We start from the raw sequence: 26,474 nt of genomic DNA, 5'->3' as shown, positions 1-26,474 counted from the left end.
CACATGTGAACTAACAAATTGTTATTAGGTTAGGAGTTATTGGGTAGCTGTGAGTTTTTCAGGGTGTATAGAACATGGCAATACAGCCTGAAAAACTCATAGGAACCTTGTGATTCTGGCCATGAAAGCCTTCAACAATACATTAAGAGTTATTGTTTCTTTTCAACATTTTCTATATATAATATGATCAGTCTTATACCTGGAGAGATCTTTTAAAAATATTAACACAAAAACATAGATCAGCTGTTCAAGAGATGAAGTGAGAAACTTGATTTAGTACTTCCCAATTCCCCCTCCCATGATATCAACCATGACACCCAAGCAATTCCATGTCCTTCCTTGCTGCTCTTTTCTTTGCAACATTTACCTTCTCCATCGCTTTCTAACAGCTAACATTTTGTCTTTCTGTTTTTCTATTTTTATAATCATTTTAGCAAATATTGGTTCAATATTACATTCATATTCAAAATAGCCTTATATTACGTGCACCTGAAATTCCCCACTAAAGACAAAAATAAAAAAGATTGAATACACCCTATCTCTCTTTATAAAAGAAAAATTAGAAATTCAAGTAAAAACAATGCCAAGCAAAAATATTAAAATTGACTTCCCACTGACCAACCCTGTGACATTTCTATAAAAACATATAGTCATCTTCTCATTAGTAAGTAATATTAAAAATCTCATTTTCTAACCTATTACTACATAATTACTCTATGTAATAAAATTGGAGGGGGGATCTGTTCTTGATTTGAAAGTGTTTCCTGTTTAATTGTGTGATACTTAAAAAACTATAGCAAAATGTACTGCAAGATGTCCCACAAAAACAGGTTTTGCATTTTAATAAACCTGTTCCATGTTTTTATGATAACCCGACTGAGGAAATGACACTTATAATCCAGTAACAAAAATCATATTACCTAGTGTTATTCCCAGTCTTCAAATTCCACAAAGGTTTTTTTTTAATATTTCCTCTCTTTTCTATAAAACTCATTAAAGGTTCCCAAACTTTTGTAATGTTTTCTAAAATTTTCACCTTTATCACAGTAACTACATAGTTTGTTCATTTTTGCTATTTCAACTATTTTAACAATCCAATTTTCTCTTGATAATAAAGATGTGATCTTCCATTTCAAAACATAGAGAAATCTTGCAATTAGAAACATACTAACTTAAAATGTTAAAAAATAGATCCATTTTTATTTGTAAAATCTCTCATATGGAGCCTTCAGTCAATTTCATAAATAGAGGGGGGGGAGGGGAGACATACAAACAAAACAGCTGTTGTTGGATTCTTCTTAACAGATACATTTTAAGTGTATCTCTCTATATATATGTGTGTGTGTGTGTGTGTGTGTGTGTGTGTGTGCGTGCTTTGGATAGCAGAGGGAAAGGTTAATGTCTTTGTAGCATTTGTTTTGCTGTCGGTCCCCCTGTTCATAATATTTCACCTCACTTTCTACCCCTGTGACAATTGCACTTTGAAAATTTTAGGCTGTTGTGAAAACAAAGCTAGGCAATAAAGTCTCCATGAAGACACCTTTTCCTCATAAATCTTTCAATTTCCTGTCCTAGAAGCAGATTTCTCCTCACTTCCTGTTGTCTCTCCCCCACTTTTTTTTAATTTTTATTTGAAAATAACATTCAAAATACCAGTTTTTTCCCCAATCCCGCCACCAGCACACCCCCCCCCCCCCCCCGGGAACAAATAAATACTTTAGCTGTGTTTATTACAATTGTTCAATCATGAGAATAGTTTTGTTCAACACCGTATATTTATCTTTCCCCTTTATTCTATATATGAGACCCTTCCATTTTGCTTTCCATGTCTTTTTGCTTTGACCCGTCATATAGTAACTTTTCCTTTCGCTAATATAATCTTGAAGAAGGTAATCTCCCCCACTTTTAACTAGGAGTCCTATGAAATTGGAATTATGCAATGTAACAAAATTGGAAAATGATCTGTTCCTTGTTTGAAAGTGTTATTTCTTGTTTAATTGTGTAGTACTTACTTTGAAAGTTGTTGTTATACTCCAGAAACTCTTTTTATGGCTGCCACAAACTATGTTGAATTGGTTGAGACGCTATGAGATATTCGTTAACAGCTATAGCAAAATGTACTTCAGGATGTCCCTCCCGCAAAAACCAAGTTTTTCCAGTTAAATAAAGGTTTATGTTTTTATGATAGAACCAAATAGAAAATGACATTTATAACCCAGAAACAAAAATCATATTACATAATGTTATTGTAAGTTGGAGACTGTCTGTGCGTGTGTGTATGTATGTATGTATACCAAATAACCTTGTTGTATTTGGCACGTCCACAACACATTCTTGGTCTCTTTCTACATCTTAGTTTAGTTGGAGTTAGATACTATCTATACATCATTTTATAAAAGTTTTCTTTAAAGTCAAAATTTAAAATGTCTTTTAGTCCTATAGACCCTTTTACCCCATGTCTCCAACTTAATATTTTAACCAATATTTTGCACCCATTCAAGCACACATTCTTTGACTTGTTCATCTTCTCATTCCATTTTAAATCAATGTTTATACAATTTCCCAGTGATATGGAGATCATCAGTGCATAGATTTATCTCAAACTCAATTTTATCATTTTAAATTACTAAGTCATTTTTCTAATCAATGTTATATCTTTCAGAAAGTTGTTTGTAGCTATATCAATTAAAGTCAATTCCTTCTTCCAATAATTCCTGCTGTGTTTTGAATCTGTGCTGTTCCTAATATTGTTTTTATATATAGTGTATTTTCACTTAAAAATAAGTAAAAATAAGTGTCAAGTTTTCAAAAATTTGATGACATCGCAACATATCCCACACACTTCACAAAACATATGGATATTTCACAAGATATGTACAAATAAATTAACTAACACAAATAATATCTCAGTTTAAAGAAAACGTAAAGTTTAACGACCATTGTGTGAGACTTCCCTGTCAAAGAATCTGGAATAAATATAAACCCAATCTCCAATAAGAAATTACCAATATGGATCTCTGGGCAGGAAGCTTTGCAAGCTGCAGAGATAGTTTGCACTCAGTTAATTCCTTAGGGGTTGAGAGAACGAAAGGACAGAATCTTGCCCTTCCCTGTAGGTTCAAGTAAAAGCAAACTGCTACAGCCTCTCCTAGCTTATATTTTGTTCCTCTCTAATAACCTTGGTCATCTTGACATCTTACATTGCATAGTCATGTGTGTCCCAGTCTTTATCCGTGAAATGTTGAAGAGTATGAGGATGGCTAGATAGACATGTTAAAATGACCATAATTGCATTTATAAGGGAGAATCATTCAGGGAAAAAAATCTCATTACTGGTCTTATAATTAAGGGTATGCTAGCCACTTGGAGTGCCTCTAGTGTTGCTATAAGAAGCTCCTCCAAGTGGCCAGGTACTGGTCAAAGGACATTTAGTATAATGCCAAGTTTTTTAAAACTTTGTGCTTTTTAAATACATAACAACTATACCCTCGGTTCGCTTCTGATATGATAAATAAAATTAAGGATATGAAAACTGTGTCTTGGCTTCATTGTATTTCCTCAAATCCCACCTCATTCTTTCTGTTATTTGTATTAAGCTGAAAAACGTTTTAAAAAATTCTCACTGAAGGTAGATCAAGCAGAGTTACTGCTTTCTTGTCCAACATTTCTCGGCGAGCCCTTCCCTGCTCCCAGCCCAGTCAACAGACCTTTATTTGTTTCCATGTGGAAATTCATAATGCATTTTTCATATTGGTTTTTTTACTAACATATTCATTTTGTATTCATTCTTTTCACATTGACAAAAGCATGTATGCTTTTCAATGTGTGTATGCATTTTTAACCACGTACAATGTTGAATAATGTATACATGGTGCATGCATATTTTACTTGTCCAAAATGCTCAAGTAATACATTTAAGAGGCAAGGTGTACTGTATCTGTGCTAAAAAAAAATCAGGAGATGCATAAAGGATACTTTCATTGAGAATCTCAACACTAATAACATTATTTTCTATCCTTACTCAGAAAATGTAGTTATAGTAGCAGGTCCAATAACCACTAAGCTACACATTTCACACAGGCATTGAAGTGACTCTGGGTGGCTTCCTGATTGGTGGTGCATTTTAATCTGAACTTTAAAAAATTGTCCAAGGTGCTGAACCGTATCACCAAAGTATGTTCAGCATGCCGGATAGCTCATTTAAAGTGCATCCTAAAACCTTGGGCACATTTGCTAAAACCTCCAGCTGCCACTGAAATATGGTTAGCATTCGGTTTGGTAATGATGCTGATCTCTCAAACACTGGTTTCAGGGCATCCCGTCTCTATGCTGATTGAGGAAGTAGGAGCCAAACAATGTCTATATCCCTCCTTAGCAGATTATGTATTTTAATCAGATTTGCTTTCTGTCCATCAGCATCAGCAATAGCTCCATATCTGAAAGTCAGTTGAGAAGAAATATTCAAACCAAAGATCAGAGCTTCTTTCTTCTTGAACCCATTGACTTGTAGAATAAGTGCTAGTGAATAATAATCAAAACCTTTGCTACTGAATCTGAAAATGCCAAGAAAGGTATGGTCCCAAAGACTTAAGATGTGCTTAAAAGTTCAGCAAAATCACACACATATCTAATGAACCTGTAACCTCTTGTCACCTTTTAGTAGGAAAATCTCATTAATTCTTTACAAAGCCCTTAGAAGACAGACCACACAATAGGATTGTGTTTCATGCCTCCTCCAACTCTGCTGGCTGTCAAAAGTCTGCAGATGATTTAATTGCCTTTGACATTTTTACTTCTTCTGTCCAGTTTAGTTTGTTTGCTCGCATAAAAAAATAAACCGCTTTGACAAATGTAAAAAAGGTCAGGCAGTATTTTTCTTCTCCACTAGATAATAAACAAAGAGGAATTAAGACACTGCAAAAGTCAGCATGGTTATAGTGATTGGAGCATTGGACATTGACTATGGAGACCAGGTTTTGAATAGCCACTTGCCTGTGAAACCCACTGGGTGACCTTGGGCAAGTCACACTTCTTAGAGGTAGGCAAAGACAGACTCACTGTGAATAAATCCTGAAACCACTGGGAAGTCTTTCTCTTCAGGATGTCATAGGTTGGACACAGCTTGAAGACACAGAATAATAACAAAAGCAATCATTTCAAAGTAAGAATCATACAACTCAGGGATGTCCAGTGTTTTGGCTTCCCTGAGCCATTAGGAAGAAGACAACTTGTCTTAAATATGCTAATGATAGCTGAGTTATAACAAAATGTTGATCCACCACTGGGGTATTGATTGCTTATCTAATTGGGATAAGCAATTGAATCTCAGCCAATAGATTTGTCATGCCCCCATCATATGCTTACAAACAAAAACTAGATAATCCTGCAAATGTTAGATTTTTGCTCCTTCTATTTATTTCTATGTTTATCTATTGATGTACTAATCCCCACTAGCAATATCTATTCCATTTGTTCATACTAGGTCTTCTAAGAGGTTATAACAAACAATTGTTCACAAGAATTCTTCCATTTCCCCATGTGCTTTTGACTTAAGTGTTCCCTTAGTTTCCTGAATTTATAAGCAACTGATTTAACAACCTACAGATTTAATCCCAAACAAATTCTTATGTTGTTCATATATTTAGATTTCTCTAATTGGTTACAATTGCTCAACATTATTTTTGAATTTTGAAAAACTTTTCTCAAAGCTTCACAGTGAAGAACACAGTTCACAAATTAAATAGTGATTTTAAAAACAACAACCTGGTGAGATGGCAGAGTTTTTGTATGAACAATGCTGATGTGAAGGATAAATGGGGGGGAAAACTCATTAACAGCTTTGCAGATTGGATTTGTCCTTCACCACTATGCTTGCTCGTAATAACCCACAGTTTTTGAAGCTAGTCCAACATATAGCAATGGTCATGCATAAAATTATTTTGTGTGACTTAGTTTTATTTGAGCTGCTGGTCAGGGCTGAAATTTCAACCCTTCTGTATCGCCTAAGTGGAACAATGGAGCTGGAATGAGCCCTGGAACTGAGCAGGAAGGTAAACAGACAACAAACAATAGCCTTGGCCAAAGGATCTATCAGACCCCAGCACTGATTTCAGTCCAACCTGTTCATAGCAGTGGTTGAGATAGATAACATTTAATTCAAGCACCAGTATTTTGTAGAACTTCTGAGTTAAGCAGACCATAACAAAGTGTAAATGAGCAATATCTAATGCATTCATAGTAATCCTGAATTCCATGTAACCAGCACAGAACGTAGACAGAGATTGTTTGCTGATGACTTCTGGTTGTTAGCCCTGGTGATGCAATATTACAGTGGCATTTCTAACATAACACAAATGACAAAGCTCAACAAACAATATCAGCCATAAGGAGACATCAGCTGTTGTCAAAATAATATTGATCAGGCCTGCTAGAACAGGTCAACATCCAGCTGAATCTTCCATTCTTATTTTATTCCACCAGGGCTACCATAAAGAATAGTGGATCAGGAATGCAAGGAATGAAGTTTTGCTCTGTTTGTTTGCTTTTCCCCCAAAATATGAACAATTATGTTATTGGTCAGTGTTGCAGGTTTCGGGGACTGTTGGATGAACCAAGCCTGGTATATTATTTCTTTGTCAAGCAGACTAAATCCATATAGCAAGAAGCCTGGCCTGTCAGTAAACTTCATGACTCATCAGAAATTTGAACTGTGGTCCTCCTATATTTTAACCTATGTTTTTCTGCATAGAAATGACATAGATGTAATTATAGATATGGCTACTCTTGGTTCAGCTTAGTTGCCTGCATTTTTAAATTCACCTTGATGAGATAGCTATGAACTCTTCTAGTGGGAGGTGTCAGAGTATGCTTCTGCATTACAAAATTTCCTGCTGCATCAATTTCAAGACATTATTTTCTTGTTATATGCCTTCAGATCAATGCTGACATATGGCAAACCTTTCATAGAGTTTTCTTAGTGAGACGTGTTATTCAGAAATAGGTTTGCCTTGCTTTTTCTAAGGCTAAGAGAGAGTAACTTTCCCCAGGTCATCTATTGGGTTTTCATGGCTGAACAGGAATTCAAACCCTGTTCTAGTCCAGGATTAATATTCATATCAAATTTGAATCATTTCTCAATCAATTCAAGCAAGAGTGGGGCATGTGTGCCATCTCAGATGTTGTTGGACTACGACTCCAAGCCACTGTGACCAAAAGTGATGGATGATACAAGATATGAATGTCCAGAAGTTTCCCATTATATTTCCCAGAGGCAGAGGAAGAAGGAGGGTGAGGGGCCATTGGTGCTTCATAGGCTGTGCTTAACTTGGCATATGTCAAATTGCAAAACTCTAGTTACTACATACAGTTTTGAAGCCTGGTATTAGTTTTCTTAGTATGGCTTCAGGCACTTTGTCATAATCTGGGTCTACCAACTTTAACTAAATGTGTCCTGAATGCTTAGAGCTTGTAATGCCAGTTTTTCTGTCTCATACACTTGTGCAAAAGATCCAGCTTCAGATGTCTTTCCTTAGAGCTTGGAATACTGAAGTAAAGGTATATTCCTAGAATTATAGCAAGTAAGCTAGCTACGATTGCTGCAGGAGAAGGCTGCCAACCTCTGCAGTGCATTTCACATTGTAATGCAATAAATTCACTTCTTGACAATGGAGAGGAGAAACAACTGGTGTGCTGCCAGTGCAAGCCAGATGGTCACTGTGATCATTAAAATCATGTGGGCAGGAAAACCTCCAGGAAGGGGGGGAAAGAGCTATTATGAGATTTACAAGCTTGGTGGAGATTGTATTGTAAACAAATCTGCATGTACAAAGAGTGTATTTGTCATTTTAAAGGCTAAGGGAGGGTCTGATTTTCCAGTGTTTAATCTTCATTTTCCCCCTCTATTCTTAGGTTCAACTCATCCACTATAACCATGAGTTGTATACAAATGTTACAGAAGCCGCAAAAAGTCCCAATGGCTTGGTGGTAGTTTCCATATTTATGAAAGTAAGTATAGCACAATTTTATGAATTTTGGATTTTATTCCCCTTGGAAGAAATTAATAGTATTATAGTTGCTGCCATTTGCTCAGATGCTGCTCTGGGTCTGGTGACAGTAACATCATACCTCAGGGCAGATTTTCTAATCCAGTCTCTTCCAGATGTGGGAGTTGAAAACTAACACATCTGGGGGATGCTAGATTGTGGAAGGCTTCTTAAAATGAAAATAATCACTGTGCCTAAATATTCCCTGCAGAAATCCATTTCCATTCTTTAAAAAGTACACAAAGGAGTATTTCTTTTTCCTTTGTCTGTAATTCTACAAATGCTCTTACAACAATTGATGTTGTGGGGGGGGGGGGTTGCTTGCTTTTCTTCCTTTGCTCTCTTTTCTCCTCCTCTTCTCCCAAACCCTTTAAAAATAGCTTTAAAATGGATTTTATGTTTGGTGTACATTACCCGGGTATCTGTATATGCAGGGAACAAATGAAGGGTGGAGATACTTCTAAGTACAAAATTATTATCAGTGATGGTCACAAATAAACCAATAAGCAACTACATAATCCCAGTTCAAAGATAGACAAGTTATTTGAAGGGAAGTTTGCTGTTCACACCCATTTATGTGTCCTGTTATCCCTTCTAAGAAACCTATTCTGAAAGTGTTCAGTGTGATTCACTTTGAACTGGGGTAAATTTGGCTGTGTGGGGTGTGTATTGTTCAGAGTCTGTGTATCACCCTCACATCTCCAACCCTATTTTCCAATTTGTTACAGGCAGTTTTGCAATGTTAAATAAGCCAAGGAGCAAATGTCAATATATCTAAAGATATGTATTTTGATTTTTTTTTGGGGGGGGGGGCTTTCATAATAAAAGGAGTCAAAGAAAAAAAGCACAATGACTTCAAATAAATAATTGGGTAACTAGCGATAAAACTGTGCAAATCCTTATGAGAAATCCTTCCACCTTGCAGCTTTTAAAATAATAGTGGAGATTTTATCTTCTTACAGATGCAGTAATTAAACATTTTCAATGTATCATTGTCAGTGTATTATCTGTGCTGGAAATAAGGTTGTGATTAGGCTTTTCTATCTAAAATATGTATTGGTAATCTATTCTCCTTTCTGTAAATCAGAGAATTATCTGTCATTCTGTTTGATCTATAGACATAAATCTGAATTTAAAATGTATATAGACCTGTATCCTGTTAGTGACATGCTCAGGTATAAGCATTAGTCTACTTTAGCCCATGTATGCCTTGTTTTTGTCATTGAAGATATTGATATTAGCTTCCTTCTTCCACAATGACTAAGCTCCTGCCCCACAACTCATTGTTAAGCTACTGTAGATCACTTGCATGGCTTTTCAGTGCCTGGTGGAGAGTTCAAGGTGATTGGAAAAGTATCTGGCTATGTCCCTAGACACGGAATGATTACATCATCCAGTCAACCCATCAGAAAACATAAATGGATCTCTGTAGGTGACATCATCAATCTTCATCTGACTATAGCAGTGGTTCCCAACTTTTGGTTCTCCGGGTGTTTTGAACTTCAGCTGTCACAATTCCTAACAGTTGGTAAGATAGCTGGGATTTCTGAGAGTTAAAATCTGAAATACCTGGAGGACCACTGGATTATAGGAACATAAGCTAATGCTTCTACAAGTCCTGTCCCACACTCTACCAAACACTGAATAACCATGGGGGACTGAAACAGTCCATGGTGGTGAGAGGAGAAGCATAGTATAATTGTACTTATGGAAATTTTATGTAGCACTGTGCTGTACAGGCTCTTGGCCATAGTCCTCTGGCAGTAGTCCTGAGGATACTAGGTAGATCTCCCTAGGAGTAAATGGACTCCTCACAAAGTCCACTATCATACATTTTCCCAGTAAATTTCCCTAATCATCTTGGAAAGCACCATATATATTTATGATGCTATATGTACATAAATAAATAATAATAGCAATTATAGAAACAGCACATGACAATGGACTATGTACCTCATGTCACATTACTTCATAGCACACACTCCTGACAGACCTGTGCTGAAAACCCAGATCATATCCAAAAGCTCAAAAGAGTTGGCCATCCTTTCCCTGCCATTTTTTTCTGATGCCGCTCCTTCAACCATTTTTCCACAATAATAATAATAATAATAATAATAATAATACTTTATTTATACCCCGCCATTATCTCCCCAAGGGACCCGGAGAGGCTTACATGAGTCCAAGCCAAACAACACATCAATAAAAACAACAAGGAATAAGCAAAATAAACAATACAATTAATATAATTCTCACATAGACAATAACACACAAGGATTTAAAAACCTATGCACAGTTCTCAAATTTCTATTTGCTGTAGTTAAGGGAAATTGCTGACATTAAGCAGAATCAAAACATGATGAACAGAGGAAGAATAAGTAAATATTCTGGCTAATCACAGCAGTGTTTTTTTAATCTGGTTGATAGCTGGACCCACATGCTCTTATCAAGACTGTCTGGTAAATAAATACAGTGACTCATTTGTCACATTACAGGTTGTAAATCAGGAAGTCCTTAGGGCCCAAAAACATTGGCCTGGACTACCCCGCAAGTTCCCCCAAGCTATTAGATTTTTAAAAAATGTGAATCCCCCTCCCCCCCCCCCCAAAAAAAAGTTCTCACATGCTACCAGAAGTTTAAAATCCCCCAAATGTGCTAATATCAAAACCAGAAGTGCCACACCATCACTTCTGGTCATATTAGGCATGCCAGTATGGACTGCCAAGGGGGCACAAGGAAAAAATAGGCCTCTAACTCCTGCACAAATAAAGGGGGAGTCTTCTATCACAGCCATTTCTCTCATTAACTTAAAATATGCTGTTTGCTTCTGGCCTTCTGATATGACTGGACACTGCTTTTGTTGTTCTCCCTTAACATTTTAGGAAGCTTAATTCAATATGAGTATGCAAAGGTATCTTGTAGCACCTTAGAGACTAACTGAGGGAACAAAGTTGATGGCATAAGCTTTTGTAGGCTGTTTCTTCTCCCTCTGTCACAGGCATATGAGAAAGGAGGTTCAGTCTCCAAAAGCTTATGCTATCAATTGCATTCTCTTAGTTAATCTCTAACTAAGTATAAGATTCCTTTTCAATTGAGGAAGCTGTTTTACTTTCTTGGAATAGCTTCATAGGACAATATCCATGCCCCCCCCCCCCCCCCACACACACACACACACACACTCACACACACCAAAGAAGCTGAAAAGAAAACGTCTCTGATCAACACTTGAAAATGAAATCAGATCTCAAATGGCATTCAGTCCTAGCCCTGTTCTTCTACCAATAGCTATAATATATTTCTGCCAAGAAGAGTACACAGAGTGATGGGAAGTTGTGGCCAGGAATTGCTACTCCATGAATTTTGAAGACCATCTTAGTGCAAGATGCAATTTTGTACTGAACTATTCCTGTACAGCTTATTGCTTTCTTATGTACTCCAAACCCCAGAGTCAGAATGTCAAGTGCTGATTAATTCCTATATACAATTTATAGCCAGGTTCCAGTCCTGCAGTGTTCCCTTGAATCATGACCCCAACATGAAAATTTAACCAACAATCGATATAAATAGAGACAGAGACCTGAGGAGAATACAGTTCAAAAAGTAGTAGTAAAGAAAAGAAAGAGAAAATATTGATAGATTGACAGAGAACAAAACATTTCCAAAGCTAGACTACTGCAAGCACAGAACTTAGAATCAAAATAAGAATGCAAGCCCATATACAGTTATTGTTTCATCTTTTTTTTAAAGCACTTTAACTAGAAAAACATTGTTGTTGCTTTTTTTTTCTTTATTTTGACTCTGAAAGAATTGAGAAAGGGTGATGCTGCTCTATCTTTGTTGTGTTTAAGTAAAAAAGAAAAGTGGTATGGACAAAGCTCTAGAGTGTTGAAACCTTTCCTAGAAGCATGAAAATATACTGATACACACTGCTCTGTCATTAAATCATGGATTGATATGTACACACAGATCAGTGAACATCCAGTGGGCAGCATCTTGTCAGTGACATACATGTTCATAAATGTGGACAATCCATGTATCTAGAAACAACTTGTAATTTCAGGATGATAACGAAATCTCTTTTATTGAGGCACGATAGCACGTATAACAAGGGAAGAGCTTCCCCATGAGCAACTGGTACAAGATGCAGATTTAGCATTAGAGTGTTGCCTAAAATGGGCAAGAGAGCAGAACTTTCTAAAGGAAGCATCTGGTTGTTAGTTGGCACCTTCGAGGCTTAGACACATGCTGTCCAACACTCAAGCCATTGCCAAAACATGAAGAGACATGAAGAAACAATGCCAGTATTGTGGGAAACAGCATGTCAAAAAAGAGAGAGAAATGTCTATATTTTGAGCAGCTGTGCAAAGAATGTACAATTTTCAAAGCCAGTATAGGAGTATGCAGAAAACCCAGAGACAGGCAGGTAACGTACAGGAGCACAATGATGAATCTGGATATGTGGTGGATTTTCTGAGCCTGACTTTGGGATTTCCAATCTGTAATATCCCTGTAGAGGGAAACACTGCTGCAGTAATGCCTACTCTGCCACACTTTTTGCTTATACGCTGTTGAACAGTTTAATTTCAACTGGATTGTGGGGAAAGCTGCAATGCCTAGCCAGAGACACTGGTTGAAGAAAAGACAGACATGTAACAATCCTAGGCATTGATTTAAACCACTGCTAGAGAGCAAATATGTGAAACTATAGAGTAGAATCAAGTACAACATAAAATATAGTGTATGAAGTAAAGACAAGTGAGCATGGCCCACTAACTGTGGAACCAGTTAAAAATCCAGAGTATTTAAAAAAACACTAAAAGAACCATTGAAGAAGGAATTGGCCAATCTACAAGTGAGATACATAATTGCTTATGTAGATAACTGGCCAACAAAGATGTTAGATCTGTTTCTGAGTATATTTGAGCTGCTGATTCCAAAAATGGCAACAGTTCAGATCTATCAGCTCTAGTTTTTGAAATACTGATTATATGACATAAACCAATTGCCATCTCCTCATCCATAGAAAACCATGATAACTGTATCTAAGATACTAGAGGCAATGCAGTCTATCCAATTTGCTGAATAAGCACTCCAAGGAACAGGTCTAAACACCAATACCAGTATAAATACCAGTAGACATCAGCCCTACCCCAGAAGTATTTCAGTCCGGGTGTTTTGGACTTCAACCCCCAGAAATCCTAGCCAATTTACCGGCTATTAGGAATCATGGGAGTTAAAGTCCAAAACACCTGGAGGGCTGATGTTTGCCTATGCCTGGTGTAGACTGAGCTAGAGAATTGCCATGCCTGAAAATCATAGGGGAAAGAGATCCTAAAAAAGAAGCAATAAGAGATCACAACAAAAAGTGATTATACTTTTGGAGAGGTGCAGGTGAGAGAGAAATAGTAAACTAAACTCTGATCAAATTAAGCTGCAACTAAATTGAGTGCCTTACATTGGTAATTTGTTGACAACAGGAGATCTGAAAGATTATTGAAGGGAAGTAAAACCAGTTCAAATGATGCAAAGACCTGTGCATGTTAAGGGTGCACAAAGATTTTTGGGAACAGCCAAATACTTAGCGAAGTCCTGCAATGAGCTAACAGATCAGTGAGAGCCACTCTGACAGCTGACACACAAAGATGTCAAATAGGAATTATCAGCAAGCATTTGAGAAGATTAAGAACACATTAGACAAGAATCCTGTACAAGCCCAGGTGAAGAGCTAGTATTATAATGTGATGCATCTGAGGCAGAGCTAGGAGCTGTCCTATTACAAAGCAGCAGCTTATTGCATTTCTAAGTAGAGCACTGTCAGGAACGGTGCATGGATTGAAAAAGAACTCTTGGCTGTACTATTTGTGACATTTTCATTAATTCAGATTTGGTCAGACTGTGCATAGCCAATCAGACTATGAGCCACCAGAAATCCTTATCTGCCATATATTGTAGAGTGTCCCCAAAAAACTTCAATGAATGTTAATGCAAATACAAATCTATGACGTGCACATCCAGTACCATTCAGATAAACATCTTGTACTGGCAGACACTTTAAGAAGTGCTTATCTGACGACAACCACTGAAGATGGATCAGTAGAGAAAGATGCAAAAGGAATGAATATGCTGCAGTACTTTCTCAGACCAAATTCTCAGCCAAACTTACAGGCAATACAGGAAAATATAGCTCAGGACAAAAGTCTACAAATAGTTCGGTATATTTTCCTGGAAAACAAGCCGGAAGTCAAACATGGACTACCAGAAACAATATTCTGCTTTTCAGTGAGAGAAGAGTTTAGTGCTCAATGTGGTATTCTTTTTAGGAGCAATAGAGCTATCATCTACTTCTATCATCTACTTCTGCTTCATTGACTATTCTAAAGCCTTTGACTGTGTGGATCATAATAAATTGTGGCAAGTTCTTGGTGGGATGGGCATACCAAGCCACCTTGTCTCTCTCCTGAGGAATCTGTACAAGGACCAAGTAGCAACAGTCAGAACTGACCACGGAACAACAGACTGGTTCAAGATTGGGAAAGGCGTACGGCAAGGCTGCATACTCTCACCCAACCTTTTTAACTTGTATGCAGAACACATCATGCGATGTGCGGGGCTGGATGAATGCAAAGCTGGGGTGAAAATTGCTGGAAGAAACATTAACAACCTCAGATATGCAGATGACACCACTCTGATGGCCGAAAGCGAGGAGGAGCTGAGGAGCCTTCTAATCAAGGTGAAAGAAGAAAGCGCAAAAGCTGGGTTGCAGCTAAACATCAAAAAAACCAAGATTATGGCAACAAGAATGATTGACAACTGGAAAATAGAGGGAGAAACCGTGGAGGCCGTGACAGACTTTGTATTTCTAGGTGCAAAGATTACTGCAGATGCAGACTGTAGCCAGGAAATCAGAAGACGCTTCCTTCTTGGGAGGAGAGCAATGTCCAGTCTCGATAAAATAGTGAAGAGTAGAGACATCAGACTGGCAACAAAGATCCGCCTAGTCAAAGCCATGGTATTCCCTGTAGTAACCTACGGATGTGAGAGTTGGACCTTAGGGAAGGCTGAGCGAAGGAAGATCGATGCTTTTGAGCTGTGGTGTTGGAGGAAAGTGCTGAGAGTGCCTTGGACTGCGAGAAGATCCAACCAGTCCATCCTCCAGGAAATAAAGCCCGACTGCTCACTGGAGGGAAAGATACTAGAGACAAAGTTGAAGTACTTTGGCCACATCATGAGGAGACAGGAAAGCCTAGAGAAGACAATTATGCTGGGGAAAGTGGAAGGCAAAAGGAAGAGGGGCCGACCAAGGGCAAGATGGATGGATGGCATCCTTGAAGTGACTGGACTGACCTTGAGGGAGCTGGGGGTGGTAACGGCCGACAGGGAGCTCTGGCGTAGGCTGGTCCATGAGGTCACGAAGAGTCGGAGACGACTGAACGAATGAACAACAACAGAGCTATCATTCTGGCAGTACTTTTCTCAGACACTCTTCACATCTGGGAATTGAGAGCTTCAGAGAGCAAGAGAATGTATATCTTGGCCCAGTTAAACATGAAGTGTAAATGGAACAATGTGAGATCTGTAATTCATATGGAGAAAGATATGAGGTGCCAAGTTGACCTTGAAGAATAGTGGGAATTGATTTGTTCATATGGCAAGGGAACAGCTACGTATCTCATACTACTGACCAATTTTTGGGAGATAGATCCATGTCAGACATTAGATCTGACACAGTCATAAGAAGGTTCAAGAGTCATTTTGTATTCTTTGGAATAACATCTATTGTATTCTGTAATAATAGACCACAATTTGTGTTGGTAGATCAATTCAGAGCATTCCAAAACAAGTGGGAATTGGCTCATCACATATCTTTCCCCTCCTACTCCCAAAGCAAGGGTAAAATCAATCTATCTGTGAAAGTAGCTAAGAGAAATTTGACCAAAGCCAGGAAAGCAGGAACTGGTGCCTGGATCATAGGAACACACTTTCATAAAATTTGGATGGGATTCCAGCACAAAATGTATGACAAAAGACCCTGCTATCAATGACGGGCAATTTACTTCATCAAGAACAGAGTTTTTCAAACAGTATGCCACAATATGTTAGTCTGTTGGCTGCACTGTGTAGGTGTGTCATGAACATGTAACAAGAAATGATAAACATTTTAGAAATGTATATTATCTTCCAAATCATATAATCTATCTATCTATCTATCTATCTATCTATCTATCTATCTATCTATCTATCTGGAAGGTTTTCATGAGATGTGTTCCCATATACTTTGTTATTACAATTTGTATGTGTGTGTCCATACCACTTCTAAGGGGTTAGTTTAACCTATGGGTTACCAGCAAAACTGAATTACTGCGTCACAAAATGATGCATGTTTAAAAAGTGAAATATGAAATGTTTGGAAAGATCTGTTCTAGAGGGTTACAGTCCATAAGCATAAATGCATACAAAACAACAATCAAGACACTTCTCTTATTATAATAAGTCAGCTAAAGACTTACTCAAACTACATATAAGGAAAAGAAACCAAACCCCATTTATAATGACCATTTAATGTGGTTTCAAATAGATATTGAAGAAAGTGGTTTTGCTGTGCAGATGATTACGTAGGAAATCCTGGAACCAGTTTGAGACCTGGAAGTTAATAACACAAACCACTGAGGTGTATTAAGGGCTTTCTTTTGCACACTTTTGAGGGAGTTGCATAGTCACCACAGGTGACATTAAATCATCAGTGTAGATGGGGCCCTAGTGACACAGACAGAAGACACCAGGTGAAGAAACAACTACCAGGAAGTGACACACCAGTGGCAAAACAAGGCTGGGGGTAAGAAGACTGTTAGGAGCTGACTGCAGACTTGCTTAAATAAAGTTCCTTATTTTTGTTATATAGGCAGATCTTCATTGTATAGATCTACTAGCATTTTGTTCCATGATTCCCCATGGATACCAAAATCCATGGATTCCCAAGTTCCATTATATACAATGTTATAGTAAAATGGTGTCAATATATAAAGTGGGAAGGTCAAGCTTTGCTTTTGTGTTTTTCTTTCTAATATTTTCAAGCCTTGGGTGGTTAAATCCGCAGATGCAGAATCCATGAATACAGAGGGGCTATTGTAACTTCTGCTTCAGTCTTACTGACAACTAGAAGTAAATGAAACATGCACAGGCTGAATGTTGTAGAAACTCAGCCTTTGTGTGGAAAAGAAAAATTTAATGACAAGATGTGCATCCGGATTGTAACCTAAAGTTCCCAAGCTTTGATTGCTTTCTCTTTGTTTTGTGTTGAACTTTAAAAGCCTTGGTGAAAGATACTGGCAGAAATTTGATTGGAGTGCCGCTCTCTTCCCTTGAACTATAAATGTTTGCCAATTATGTTGCTGTACCTTTATTCTCCCCCTCCCTCCCCACACCATTCCCTTTCACCCTAGAACAAACAGACTATATTCTCAAGATAAGATGTTTGTGATTCATTTTTGACAGTAAATTATTTCCCTCACAGGTATCTGAATCATCAAATCCATTTCTAAATCGTATGCTAAACAGAGACACCATTACAAGAATAACGTATAAAAGTAAGTTTTTGACTTCCAGATGAAAATAGCTATAAAAGTGTCATGAAAATAGCTATAAAAATGTCATGAAAATGCAGATCTATCATCGAGGAATACCTAATATTTGTGATACTGCAACTCATAAAAGAGGCTTATTCTCTGTACATATTTATCTTAAGTTAACCAATAACAGAGAGTTCAAAATTTAAGTTTGCAAGTTTTTTTGAGGTGAAGGGGAAATGAATGATTTTTTATTTCAATATTTTCAATTTTTATATTAAAACAGTATTTTTCATTCTAAGTCCTTGAAAGTGTTTAACGTTAATTATTTAAAAAATAAAACCAAGTAGGAGGTATAATTATAAAAAAGGTAAATAAGGCTTCCCCATTTAAATACACACACAACTGGTGGAGGATCTGTGTGTGTAACAGAGTGGCACACAATGTGTGATCATCCTGGTTAGTTAGAGTAAATTGTAGATGTAACCTCCTGTGCACTCAGGTTTGCTCCCAGGTTTCTCAAAAGCATTTGCGTTCCTTCAGAATATATGTATGTGACATATATTTATGTGTTTTTTATCTGCAAATGCCACAAGTCTTTTCTGAAAAATGTATACAAGAAATTGAAATCAGTATCAGGATGTTCCTTGTGGCTTAAGTGATAGGTGCAGCTTCATTCAGATATCATCTCAAACCAGGCTTTGATAATCCAGAACATGCCATTCTGCTTACTTGTTCCCTTGCAGAGCTGCTACTAGACGTGATCAGGGTCTTGAATCCTCACACTATCCACTGGAAATAGGCCTTCCAGAACTCTGCTTTGTTTCCACCAATGATTGCCAATGCCTGGGATTAAAACCCAGATTACCTTCCAGCACTGGCTTCTATATCAGTTGCACAGTGAATCCACTCTAGACTTTTGTCTAAAAATAGCTACAATACCTTGAACTGCTCCTTTCAAATTTATCCTAAAATCCAATTAACTGTCCCTGTGACTTGGGAGCCGCCAGCTATAACTGAATGGCTTCATGGCATGATTTAAAAAAGTATTTAATAACATTTCAAAGATAAGCTCTATCTAGAGTTTGTCATGGCTTGGAATTAGCACTATACATAAGGTTAAGGTAAAGGTTTCCCCTGACATTAAGTCTAGTCATGTCCGACTCTGGAGAGTGGTGCTCATCTCCATTTCTAAGCTGAAGAGTTGGTGTTGTCCATAGAACCTCCAGGGTCATGTAGCCGGTATGAATGCATGGAGCAGTATACACATTTTGCCAATTTGGACATTATCATCAACTATGACAAGGAGGTGGCGGTTTAATGCCCATATAATGACTTTAGTGTAGCCAATCCAAATCCATATTGTGGTAATGCCTTTATGGAGTAAACCCAAAAGACATACATGTTCAAGATTTCAAGAGGTCATCATTAGGCAAGATGCGGTGAAAATATGTGGATGTGGGAATATGGGGAGAGACTTGAGTTCTGTTGCCTGCATGTTATCTTGAGATGTAATGCAGAGGAAAGGGCTGGGGACACCTAAATGTGATTCAGCCTGTGACAAATTGGTTCAAGGTCTCATGCTGAGATCACAGGAAGGAAAACAGTATCTCTGTTCCAAAAATACAAAAATTCATTGTAAATCCAGAACTGCCTCTGTTTTGCCAGTGGAAACAGCATATCGTTTTTATATTAACAAAGCTAGGGATAATTTTGAATTACTTAAGGAAAGTAGGTCAAGGGAAGCTAAAGTGGAACAGGTACCTTATAGTTGAAGGTTATGAACTCTTATAGAATAAAACCTCAATTTTAGGTGGGAGAAAATCCTCTTCTTTTAGAGTACAGTTGCTCCTGAATTACTTAATTTGATAATCTCTAAAGAATACAGAAAGCAAAGGTAGCTGTGTTGACAATAAGAAAAAATCCAATATGTGGTAAGTGTTTCCTGACTCTAAAATGGGGCACTTCAGATTAATCAGGTTTCACATGGAATAGAGAATCTGTGTTAGAGAACAAAGCAAAGCCTTTTAGTATGTGGTCTTCAGTACCAAACTCTCCTTGGATGGACATCACATTGAACTTAATCACAGAGTGCGAGCAACACATTTGAAGAATGAACAATTGTTATATGATATTCACAGATGAGTGACTGCGGACCTTAATAGTTTGGCAGGTTACAAACATTAGCAGGCACTGGTTAATAGAGGGCATGGAGATGGAATAGAATCAGTATCATCAGCCTTTATTTTCCTTCATAGCTGACTAACAAGAGGATTGAACTAGATCTGTAGTGCCATAAGGAAGTCTAGAACCCCAACTGATATCAAATAGCAGCAGTGGTAGCTATAGGAACTAGTTTGCAAGAGAGGGCAGCCAGCACTTGAAATCTTACATAGTCTCTATTTTCTTGTTGTCATTTACTCCCACTCTCTTGCTTTTTGTCATGTTTGTATGTAGCATGACTATATATATATATATATATATATATATATATATATATGAGAATAATACTACTTGATTGGTATAAGCTGATCCAGCCTCAATCAACGTCACCATCAACAAAGCCATCCAGGAGCTGGAGGAATAGTTCTGCCTAAAACTATATTATTATCAGGATTCACTGATATATATTCAAATAGTGGGGAACTTGGAGCATTTGAAAAAAGAAATGAACAGCAAATCCATTTGGGACACTCATAGTAACATATTCAAAAGCCTATCATTTTACTACAGAACAAATGTATGAGCCATCCCCATCATAAACTGGAATATCAGTCAGGCTCTCATTCAATTCAAATAGACTCTGTTTGTATCTCCTAGGCTGATGAGTCAACAAATGCCTGTACTTGAAGGAAGTCCATTGACATCAAGCAAACATTACTCTTTATAAATGTTTGAGGGCCAATTTTCATACATATTAGTCAGCTCTAGCTATCACTTGAAAAAGGAACACCTCGTCCTGTGGCAGATGGGGAGGAGTGGAAAATTACATTGGCACAAGCAATTTCCTTGTACACATACCCACAATGAACCACTGGGAGAATGAACAGCTCTCTTGGAGTGGGACATGGGGAGAGGTAGCAGCTAGGAGGGGAAATGAGTAGGCAATATGGTGATGGTATGAAGATAGCAAAAGTGACAACTAAGGGGCAAGGTGACAAATGTCCTCAGGTAGTAGAACATCTTGCATACCACAATTATGCAAAAGAGCTATAATGCAGATATTTTATCTGATAAAGTTATGGAAGAAAAGAGATAAAAAAAAGTTACGAGCCAAACATTGTGATGAGTAGTGTATGATCAAGTTATTAGACTGGAGCATCAGCATTGGAATGCAGCTAGAGTAGAGTTGTCAGAAACAGGCTGTGGTACATAAGAAAGAGTTACTTTTCTGCAGTAAAACTATTGATTAGAAGCATTTTGGGGACAAAAGGGGAATGCAAAGAAGTTGCAGAAAGTAATTCTGCAGTTGGCCTGGGTGATAGATTATATTGCCATTCTTTGTATATCAGAAGGGAATCTGTGGTAGTGTTAAGCAGCTGGGTTTTTATAAACCCTCAGTTAACACACTCCATTTGTACTGACAGTACTTAGATTCAGTTCTGTGGAAATCAGAAGGGCCATTTGCTTAACTGGAGTAAAGAGTGTGAAATAGCTTCAAAATCAGGAGAAGTTAATAAAATAATTGAAGCAGTGTTTTTAAAAGCATCACAAGAGACACAGCGCAGAAGATGGATCTGGAGAATTCTAAGAGTCAAGAGCCCTCTTTGAATTTCAAAGTGGGTTTTGGATGAATGGCTTCTTCTTCTGCTAGCAATTGCTTCTTCTGCTAGCAATTCTACACAAACCCTATCTTTCCCACAATAGATCTGACTGCATTGAAACAACTGTGCAATTGATATTGATCATTCTAGAGTTGTTATTCCAATATTCAGTTCTTCAAAAGCCAGGAAGTGATAGCCTGACAATTGTAACTTTATCTTTTTAAGTATCTGTGCTGGATTTTCAGAAGATACTAATTCAGTCTTCCACAAAACAACACCTGTCAACTAAAGCCTAGTGTTTTAAGTCCTGTTCACACAACTGAGCTTTCAATCCCCATGGACTGATGAAACCAGATTTGGCCACGGTAGTACATGCCTTAGTTACATCCCAGCTGGATTACTGTAATACATTCTACATGGGGCAGTATCTGAAGAGTACACAGAAACTTCAGCTGGTCCAAAGAGCTACAGACGGGTTGCTCACTGGGACTGGCTATAGGGAGTGGACAACCCCTCTGTTGCAGCAGCTCCACTGGCTGCCAGTCTGTTTCCAGGCACAATTTAAAGTGCTGATTATGACCACATCTCCTTGCACTGACCTGCCCAGGCCCTGAAATCTTCAGAAGAGGCCCTCTCTCATTCCCACCTCCATCTCAAGCTCGGCTGGTGGGAACGAGAAAGTGGCATTCCTTATTGGTGGCTGTCCCCTGGCTCTGGAACTCCCTTCTTCCCAGGGAAACCTCCCTGCTGTCCTTCTGGTGGCAAGCTAAACCTTTTTATTCAGGCAGGCTTTTAAAGAAGAAGGTTTTTAACATCATGTCAGGGGCTGCTATGGTTTTTATATTTTTATGGATCTGAATTGTTTTTAATACTAATAATGTTTAATACTGTTTTAATATTTGTATAATTGTATATTTTAAATTGTATTATAATACCTTTAACATTAGCTGCTTTGAGTCTCCTATGGAGAGAAAAAGTGGAGTATTATTATTATTATTATTATTATTATTATTATTACTGATGGGGATATCTGCCCTGTAAGCTAGATGGATGGATGGGATCCTTGAAGTGACTGGATTGACCATGAAGGAGCTGGGGGTAATGACGGCTGACAGGGAGCTCTGGTGTGGGCTGGTCCATGAGGTCACGAAGAGTCAGAAATGACTGAACGAATGAACAACAACAAACAAGCTAGATACAGCCTTCTTAGGTTTCCCGACTGAACTTGAAGCATTTTGATCATACACTGTCCCTAAATTCCAGAATGGAAAAGCTCTTATCTTGGATCAGCAGCTGAATGTAGATCAGAGTTTTCCCCCTCTGAGTACAGAAAATGAATAACAATTTACATGTAATAAATCTTTTAAATTTGGTGATTCCGAGTAAACATATGTAGAATTGTTTTGTGAAAGTTTTAACTGTTTACTTTGAACCAATATCCTGTTCAGAAGATACAAGATCCCCAACCAGATTTGGGATATAATTTGGGGTATTTACCTCAATAGTCACTTAAGAACTGAATGTGACACTCAAGCCCTTTTCAGCCAGGTAGCGCCCCAACCAAAGAGTTTCCAAGGTACTGAAGTTCAAAGCACCAGAAACCTACATCTGACGTGTTCTCCTGGTCATGAGGCACATTGAGACAAGTGATTGCAGCAGGTTCCCAAGGGGTCTCTCCAGCTGCCTAATGCTCCCTTTGACCAGGATTACATTGCAGATGTTATCTGCAGCACTTCAGTCTACAGCACTCAGAAGCACTTCAGTTGGGATACTACTTGGCTGAAAAGGTAGGGGAATGCCATTGTCAGACATAGTTAGGCTGATGGAATTCTATCGTCATAATTGCACTTGATGATGCAGGATCTTGACCATGGTGTGTGAATACACCAGCTATGTCTATCCAAATATGGTCTTGGTAGTAGGTCTTGGTAGTAGGCGACTCCCTCCTTAGAGGAACGGAAGCTGTCATTTCCAGACCAGATGGGATGGCTCGAGAAATATGCTGCCTACCGGGGGCAAAAATACACCATATCACTCAGAGGCTCACCAGGCTCCTCAAGCCCTATCACCGTCCTCCCCTCATGTTGATTCATGTAGGAACCAATGATACTGCAAGGCATACGTTTCAAAAGATCACAAATGATTTTCGAGCTCTAGGAGAAATGCTAAAAGAATGTAATGTACAGGTGGTCTTTTCATCCCTCCTCCCTGTTGTAAGACACGGACCCACAAGAGCCAGAAAAATAGTACAGGTCAATGACTGGCTTAGAAAATGGTGTCAGGAGGAACGCTTTGGCTTCCTCGACCATGGCCTGCTTTTCCAGGAGGATGGCCTACTGGCAAGGGATGGGGTGCATCTCACACAAGTAGGAAAACACCTTTTTGCTCACAGACTCGCAAACCTCATTAGACGCACTTTAAACTAGGTCCACCGGGGGAGGGGGACAACAGCCTTGCGAACACTACTTTACCCATAATGTCTGGGAATCGCCAGAAGGCTAAACGGAGGGCTGCACAAACACAACAAGGACCAAGTACCAAAAGCACAATAATCCCAATTAAACAGCTCAAGGGAAGATCCCAGGGGCTCACATGTCTTTACACTAATGCACAGAGCATGGGAAATAAACAAGACGAACTCCAACTTCTAGCACAACACCACAAATATGATATCATAGCCATCACTGAAACCTGGTGGGATGACTCCTATCGCTGGAATGTAGATATCGAGGGGTATAACCTCTTTCACAGAAACCGAACAAAGGGGAGAGGAGGCGGAGTAGCCTTATATGTCAAAAACTCTTATGCTGCAGAAGAAATTCAAGACAGCAATCTGGGAAACCAGCTTGAAATCATCTGGATAAGAATCAAGGGAACTGGGACTCAAAAAGATGTCGTTGTAGGCGTCTACTACAGACCCCCAAGCCAGGAGGAAGATCTTGATGAAGTCTTCTGCCAACAGTTGACCAAACAGGCACAGAAAAGAGATGTAGTAGTCATGGGCGATTTCAACTATCCCGATATTTGCTGGAAAACAAACTCGGCCAAGAGTACAAGGTCCAACAAATTCCTCGCTTGCCTTGCAGACAATTTCATGGTCCAGAAGGTAGAAGAGGCAACAAGGGGATTGGCTACTCTTGATCTCATCCTAACAAATGCGGTCGAAGTGGTAGGATCCTTCGATGCGGTCGAAGTGGTAGGATCCTTAGGGGCAAGTGACCATGTGCTCCTGCAATTTGAGGTACAAAGGAAGGCCGAAACTAAGACAAGTCAAACCCGCATTTTGGACTTTGGGAGGGCTGATTTCCAAAAAATGAAGGAAACGCTGAGCAGCATTCCGTGGACACAGATACTAAAAGACAAGGGAGCTACGGATGGATGGGAATTTCTCAAGAGTGAAATACTCAAGGCGCAATTGCAAACCGTGCCAACAAAGAGAAAAAATAGGACAAGTGCAAAGAAGCCAGAATGGATGTCCAAAGAACTTCTAACTGTGCTAAGACACAAAAGAGACATGCACAAGAAGTGGAAAAAGGGAGAAATCACCAAAGAAGAATTCAAACAAATAGCCAACACCTGTAGGGAAAAGGTCCGCAAAGCTAAAGCAAAAAATGAGCTCAGACTTGCCAGGGACATTAAAAACAATAAAAAGGGCTTCTATTCTTATGTCAGTAGAAAAAGGAAAAACAAGGAGGCGATAGGACCTCTTCGAGGAGAAGATGGGGCAATGCTGACAGGGGATAGGGAAAAGGCAGAACTACTTAATGCCTTCTTTGCCTCGGTCTTCTCACAAAAAGAGAGTCTTCAACCTCAGCAAGATGGAGTGGATGAGGGATTGGAGGACATCCAACCCCAAATTGGGAAAGAAGTCGTCCAGGAATACCTGGCCGCTCTTAATGAGTTCAAGTCCCCAGGGCCAGATCAACTACACCCCAGAGTATTGAAGGAACTAGCGGAAGTCATTTCGGAACCATTGGCAACCATCTTTGAGAGTTCTTGGAGAACGGGAGAAGTTCCAGCAGATTGGAGGAGGGCCAATGTGGTCCCAATCTTCAAGAAGGGAAAAAAGGACGACCCAAACAACTACCGTCCAGTCAGCCTCACGTCGATACCGGGCAAGATCCTGGAAAAGATTGTTAAGGAAGCGGTCTGCAAACACTTAGAAACAAATGCAGTCATCGCTAATAGTCAACATGGATTTATCAAAAACAAGTCATGCCAGACTAATCTGATCTCTTTCTTCGATACAGCTACAAGCTGGGTAGATGCGGGGAATGCCGTGGATGTAGCGTACCTGGATTTCAGTAAGGCCTTCGACAAGGTCCCCCATGACCTTCTGGCAAGGAAACTAGTCCATTGTGGGCTAGGCAAAAATACGGTGAGGTGGATCTGTAATTGGTTAAGTGGACGAACACAGAGAGTGCTCACTAATGCTTCCTCTTCATCTTGGAAAGAAGTGACGAGCAGAGTGCCATCAGCAAGGTTCCGTCCTGGGCCCGGTCCTGTTCAACATCTTTATTAATGACTTAGATGAAGGGCTAGAAGGCATGATCATCAAGTTTGCAGACGACACCAAATTGGGAGGGATAGCCAATAGTCCAGAGGACAGGAGCAGAATTCAAAATGATCTTGACAGATTAGAGAGATGGGCCAAAACTAATAAAATGAAGTTCAACAGTGACAAATGCAAGATACTCCACTTTGGCAGAAAAAATGAAATGCAAAGATACAGAATGGGGGACGCCTGGCTCGAGAGCAGTACGTGTGAAAAAGATCTTGGAGTCCTCGTGGACAACAAGTTAAACATGAGCCAACAATGTGATGTGGCGGCAAAAAAAGCCAATGGGATTTTGGCCTGCATCAATAGGAGCATAGTGTCTAGATCTAAGGAAGTAATGCTACCCCTCTATTCTGCTTTGGTTAGACCACATCTGGAATATTGTGTCCAATTCTGGGCACCACAATTCAAGAGAGATATTGACAAGCTGGAATGTGTCCAGAGGAGGGCGACTAAAATGATCAAGGGTCTGGAGAACAAGCCCTATGAGGAGCAGCTTAGGGAACTGGGCATGTTTAGCCTGAAGAAGAGAAGGCTGAGAGGAGATATG

At 38.9% G+C, this 26,474-nt stretch overlaps 1 protein-coding gene across 1 annotated transcript in view; it reads left to right on the top strand.

Moving 5' to 3' along the window:
* The window catches only part of CA10 (carbonic anhydrase 10), a 377,635-nt gene that overhangs the window by 326,877 nt on the left and 24,284 nt on the right, over window positions 1–26,474 (top strand). The window contains exons 6-7 of the mRNA XM_060764005.2: window positions 7,909–8,004; window positions 17,551–17,623. Coding sequence (XP_060619988.1) covers window positions 7,909–8,004; window positions 17,551–17,623 — 169 coding nt within the window. The remainder of the gene's footprint in view (window positions 1–7,908; window positions 8,005–17,550; window positions 17,624–26,474) is intronic.

Source organism: Anolis sagrei, chromosome 2 (genome assembly GCF_037176765.1).
Source record: "Anolis sagrei isolate rAnoSag1 chromosome 2, rAnoSag1.mat, whole genome shotgun sequence".
NCBI lineage: Eukaryota > Metazoa > Chordata > Lepidosauria > Squamata > Dactyloidae > Anolis > Anolis sagrei.
Note: the sequence above shows the minus strand (reverse complement) of the source record. Positions and strands in the feature narration are given on the sequence as shown.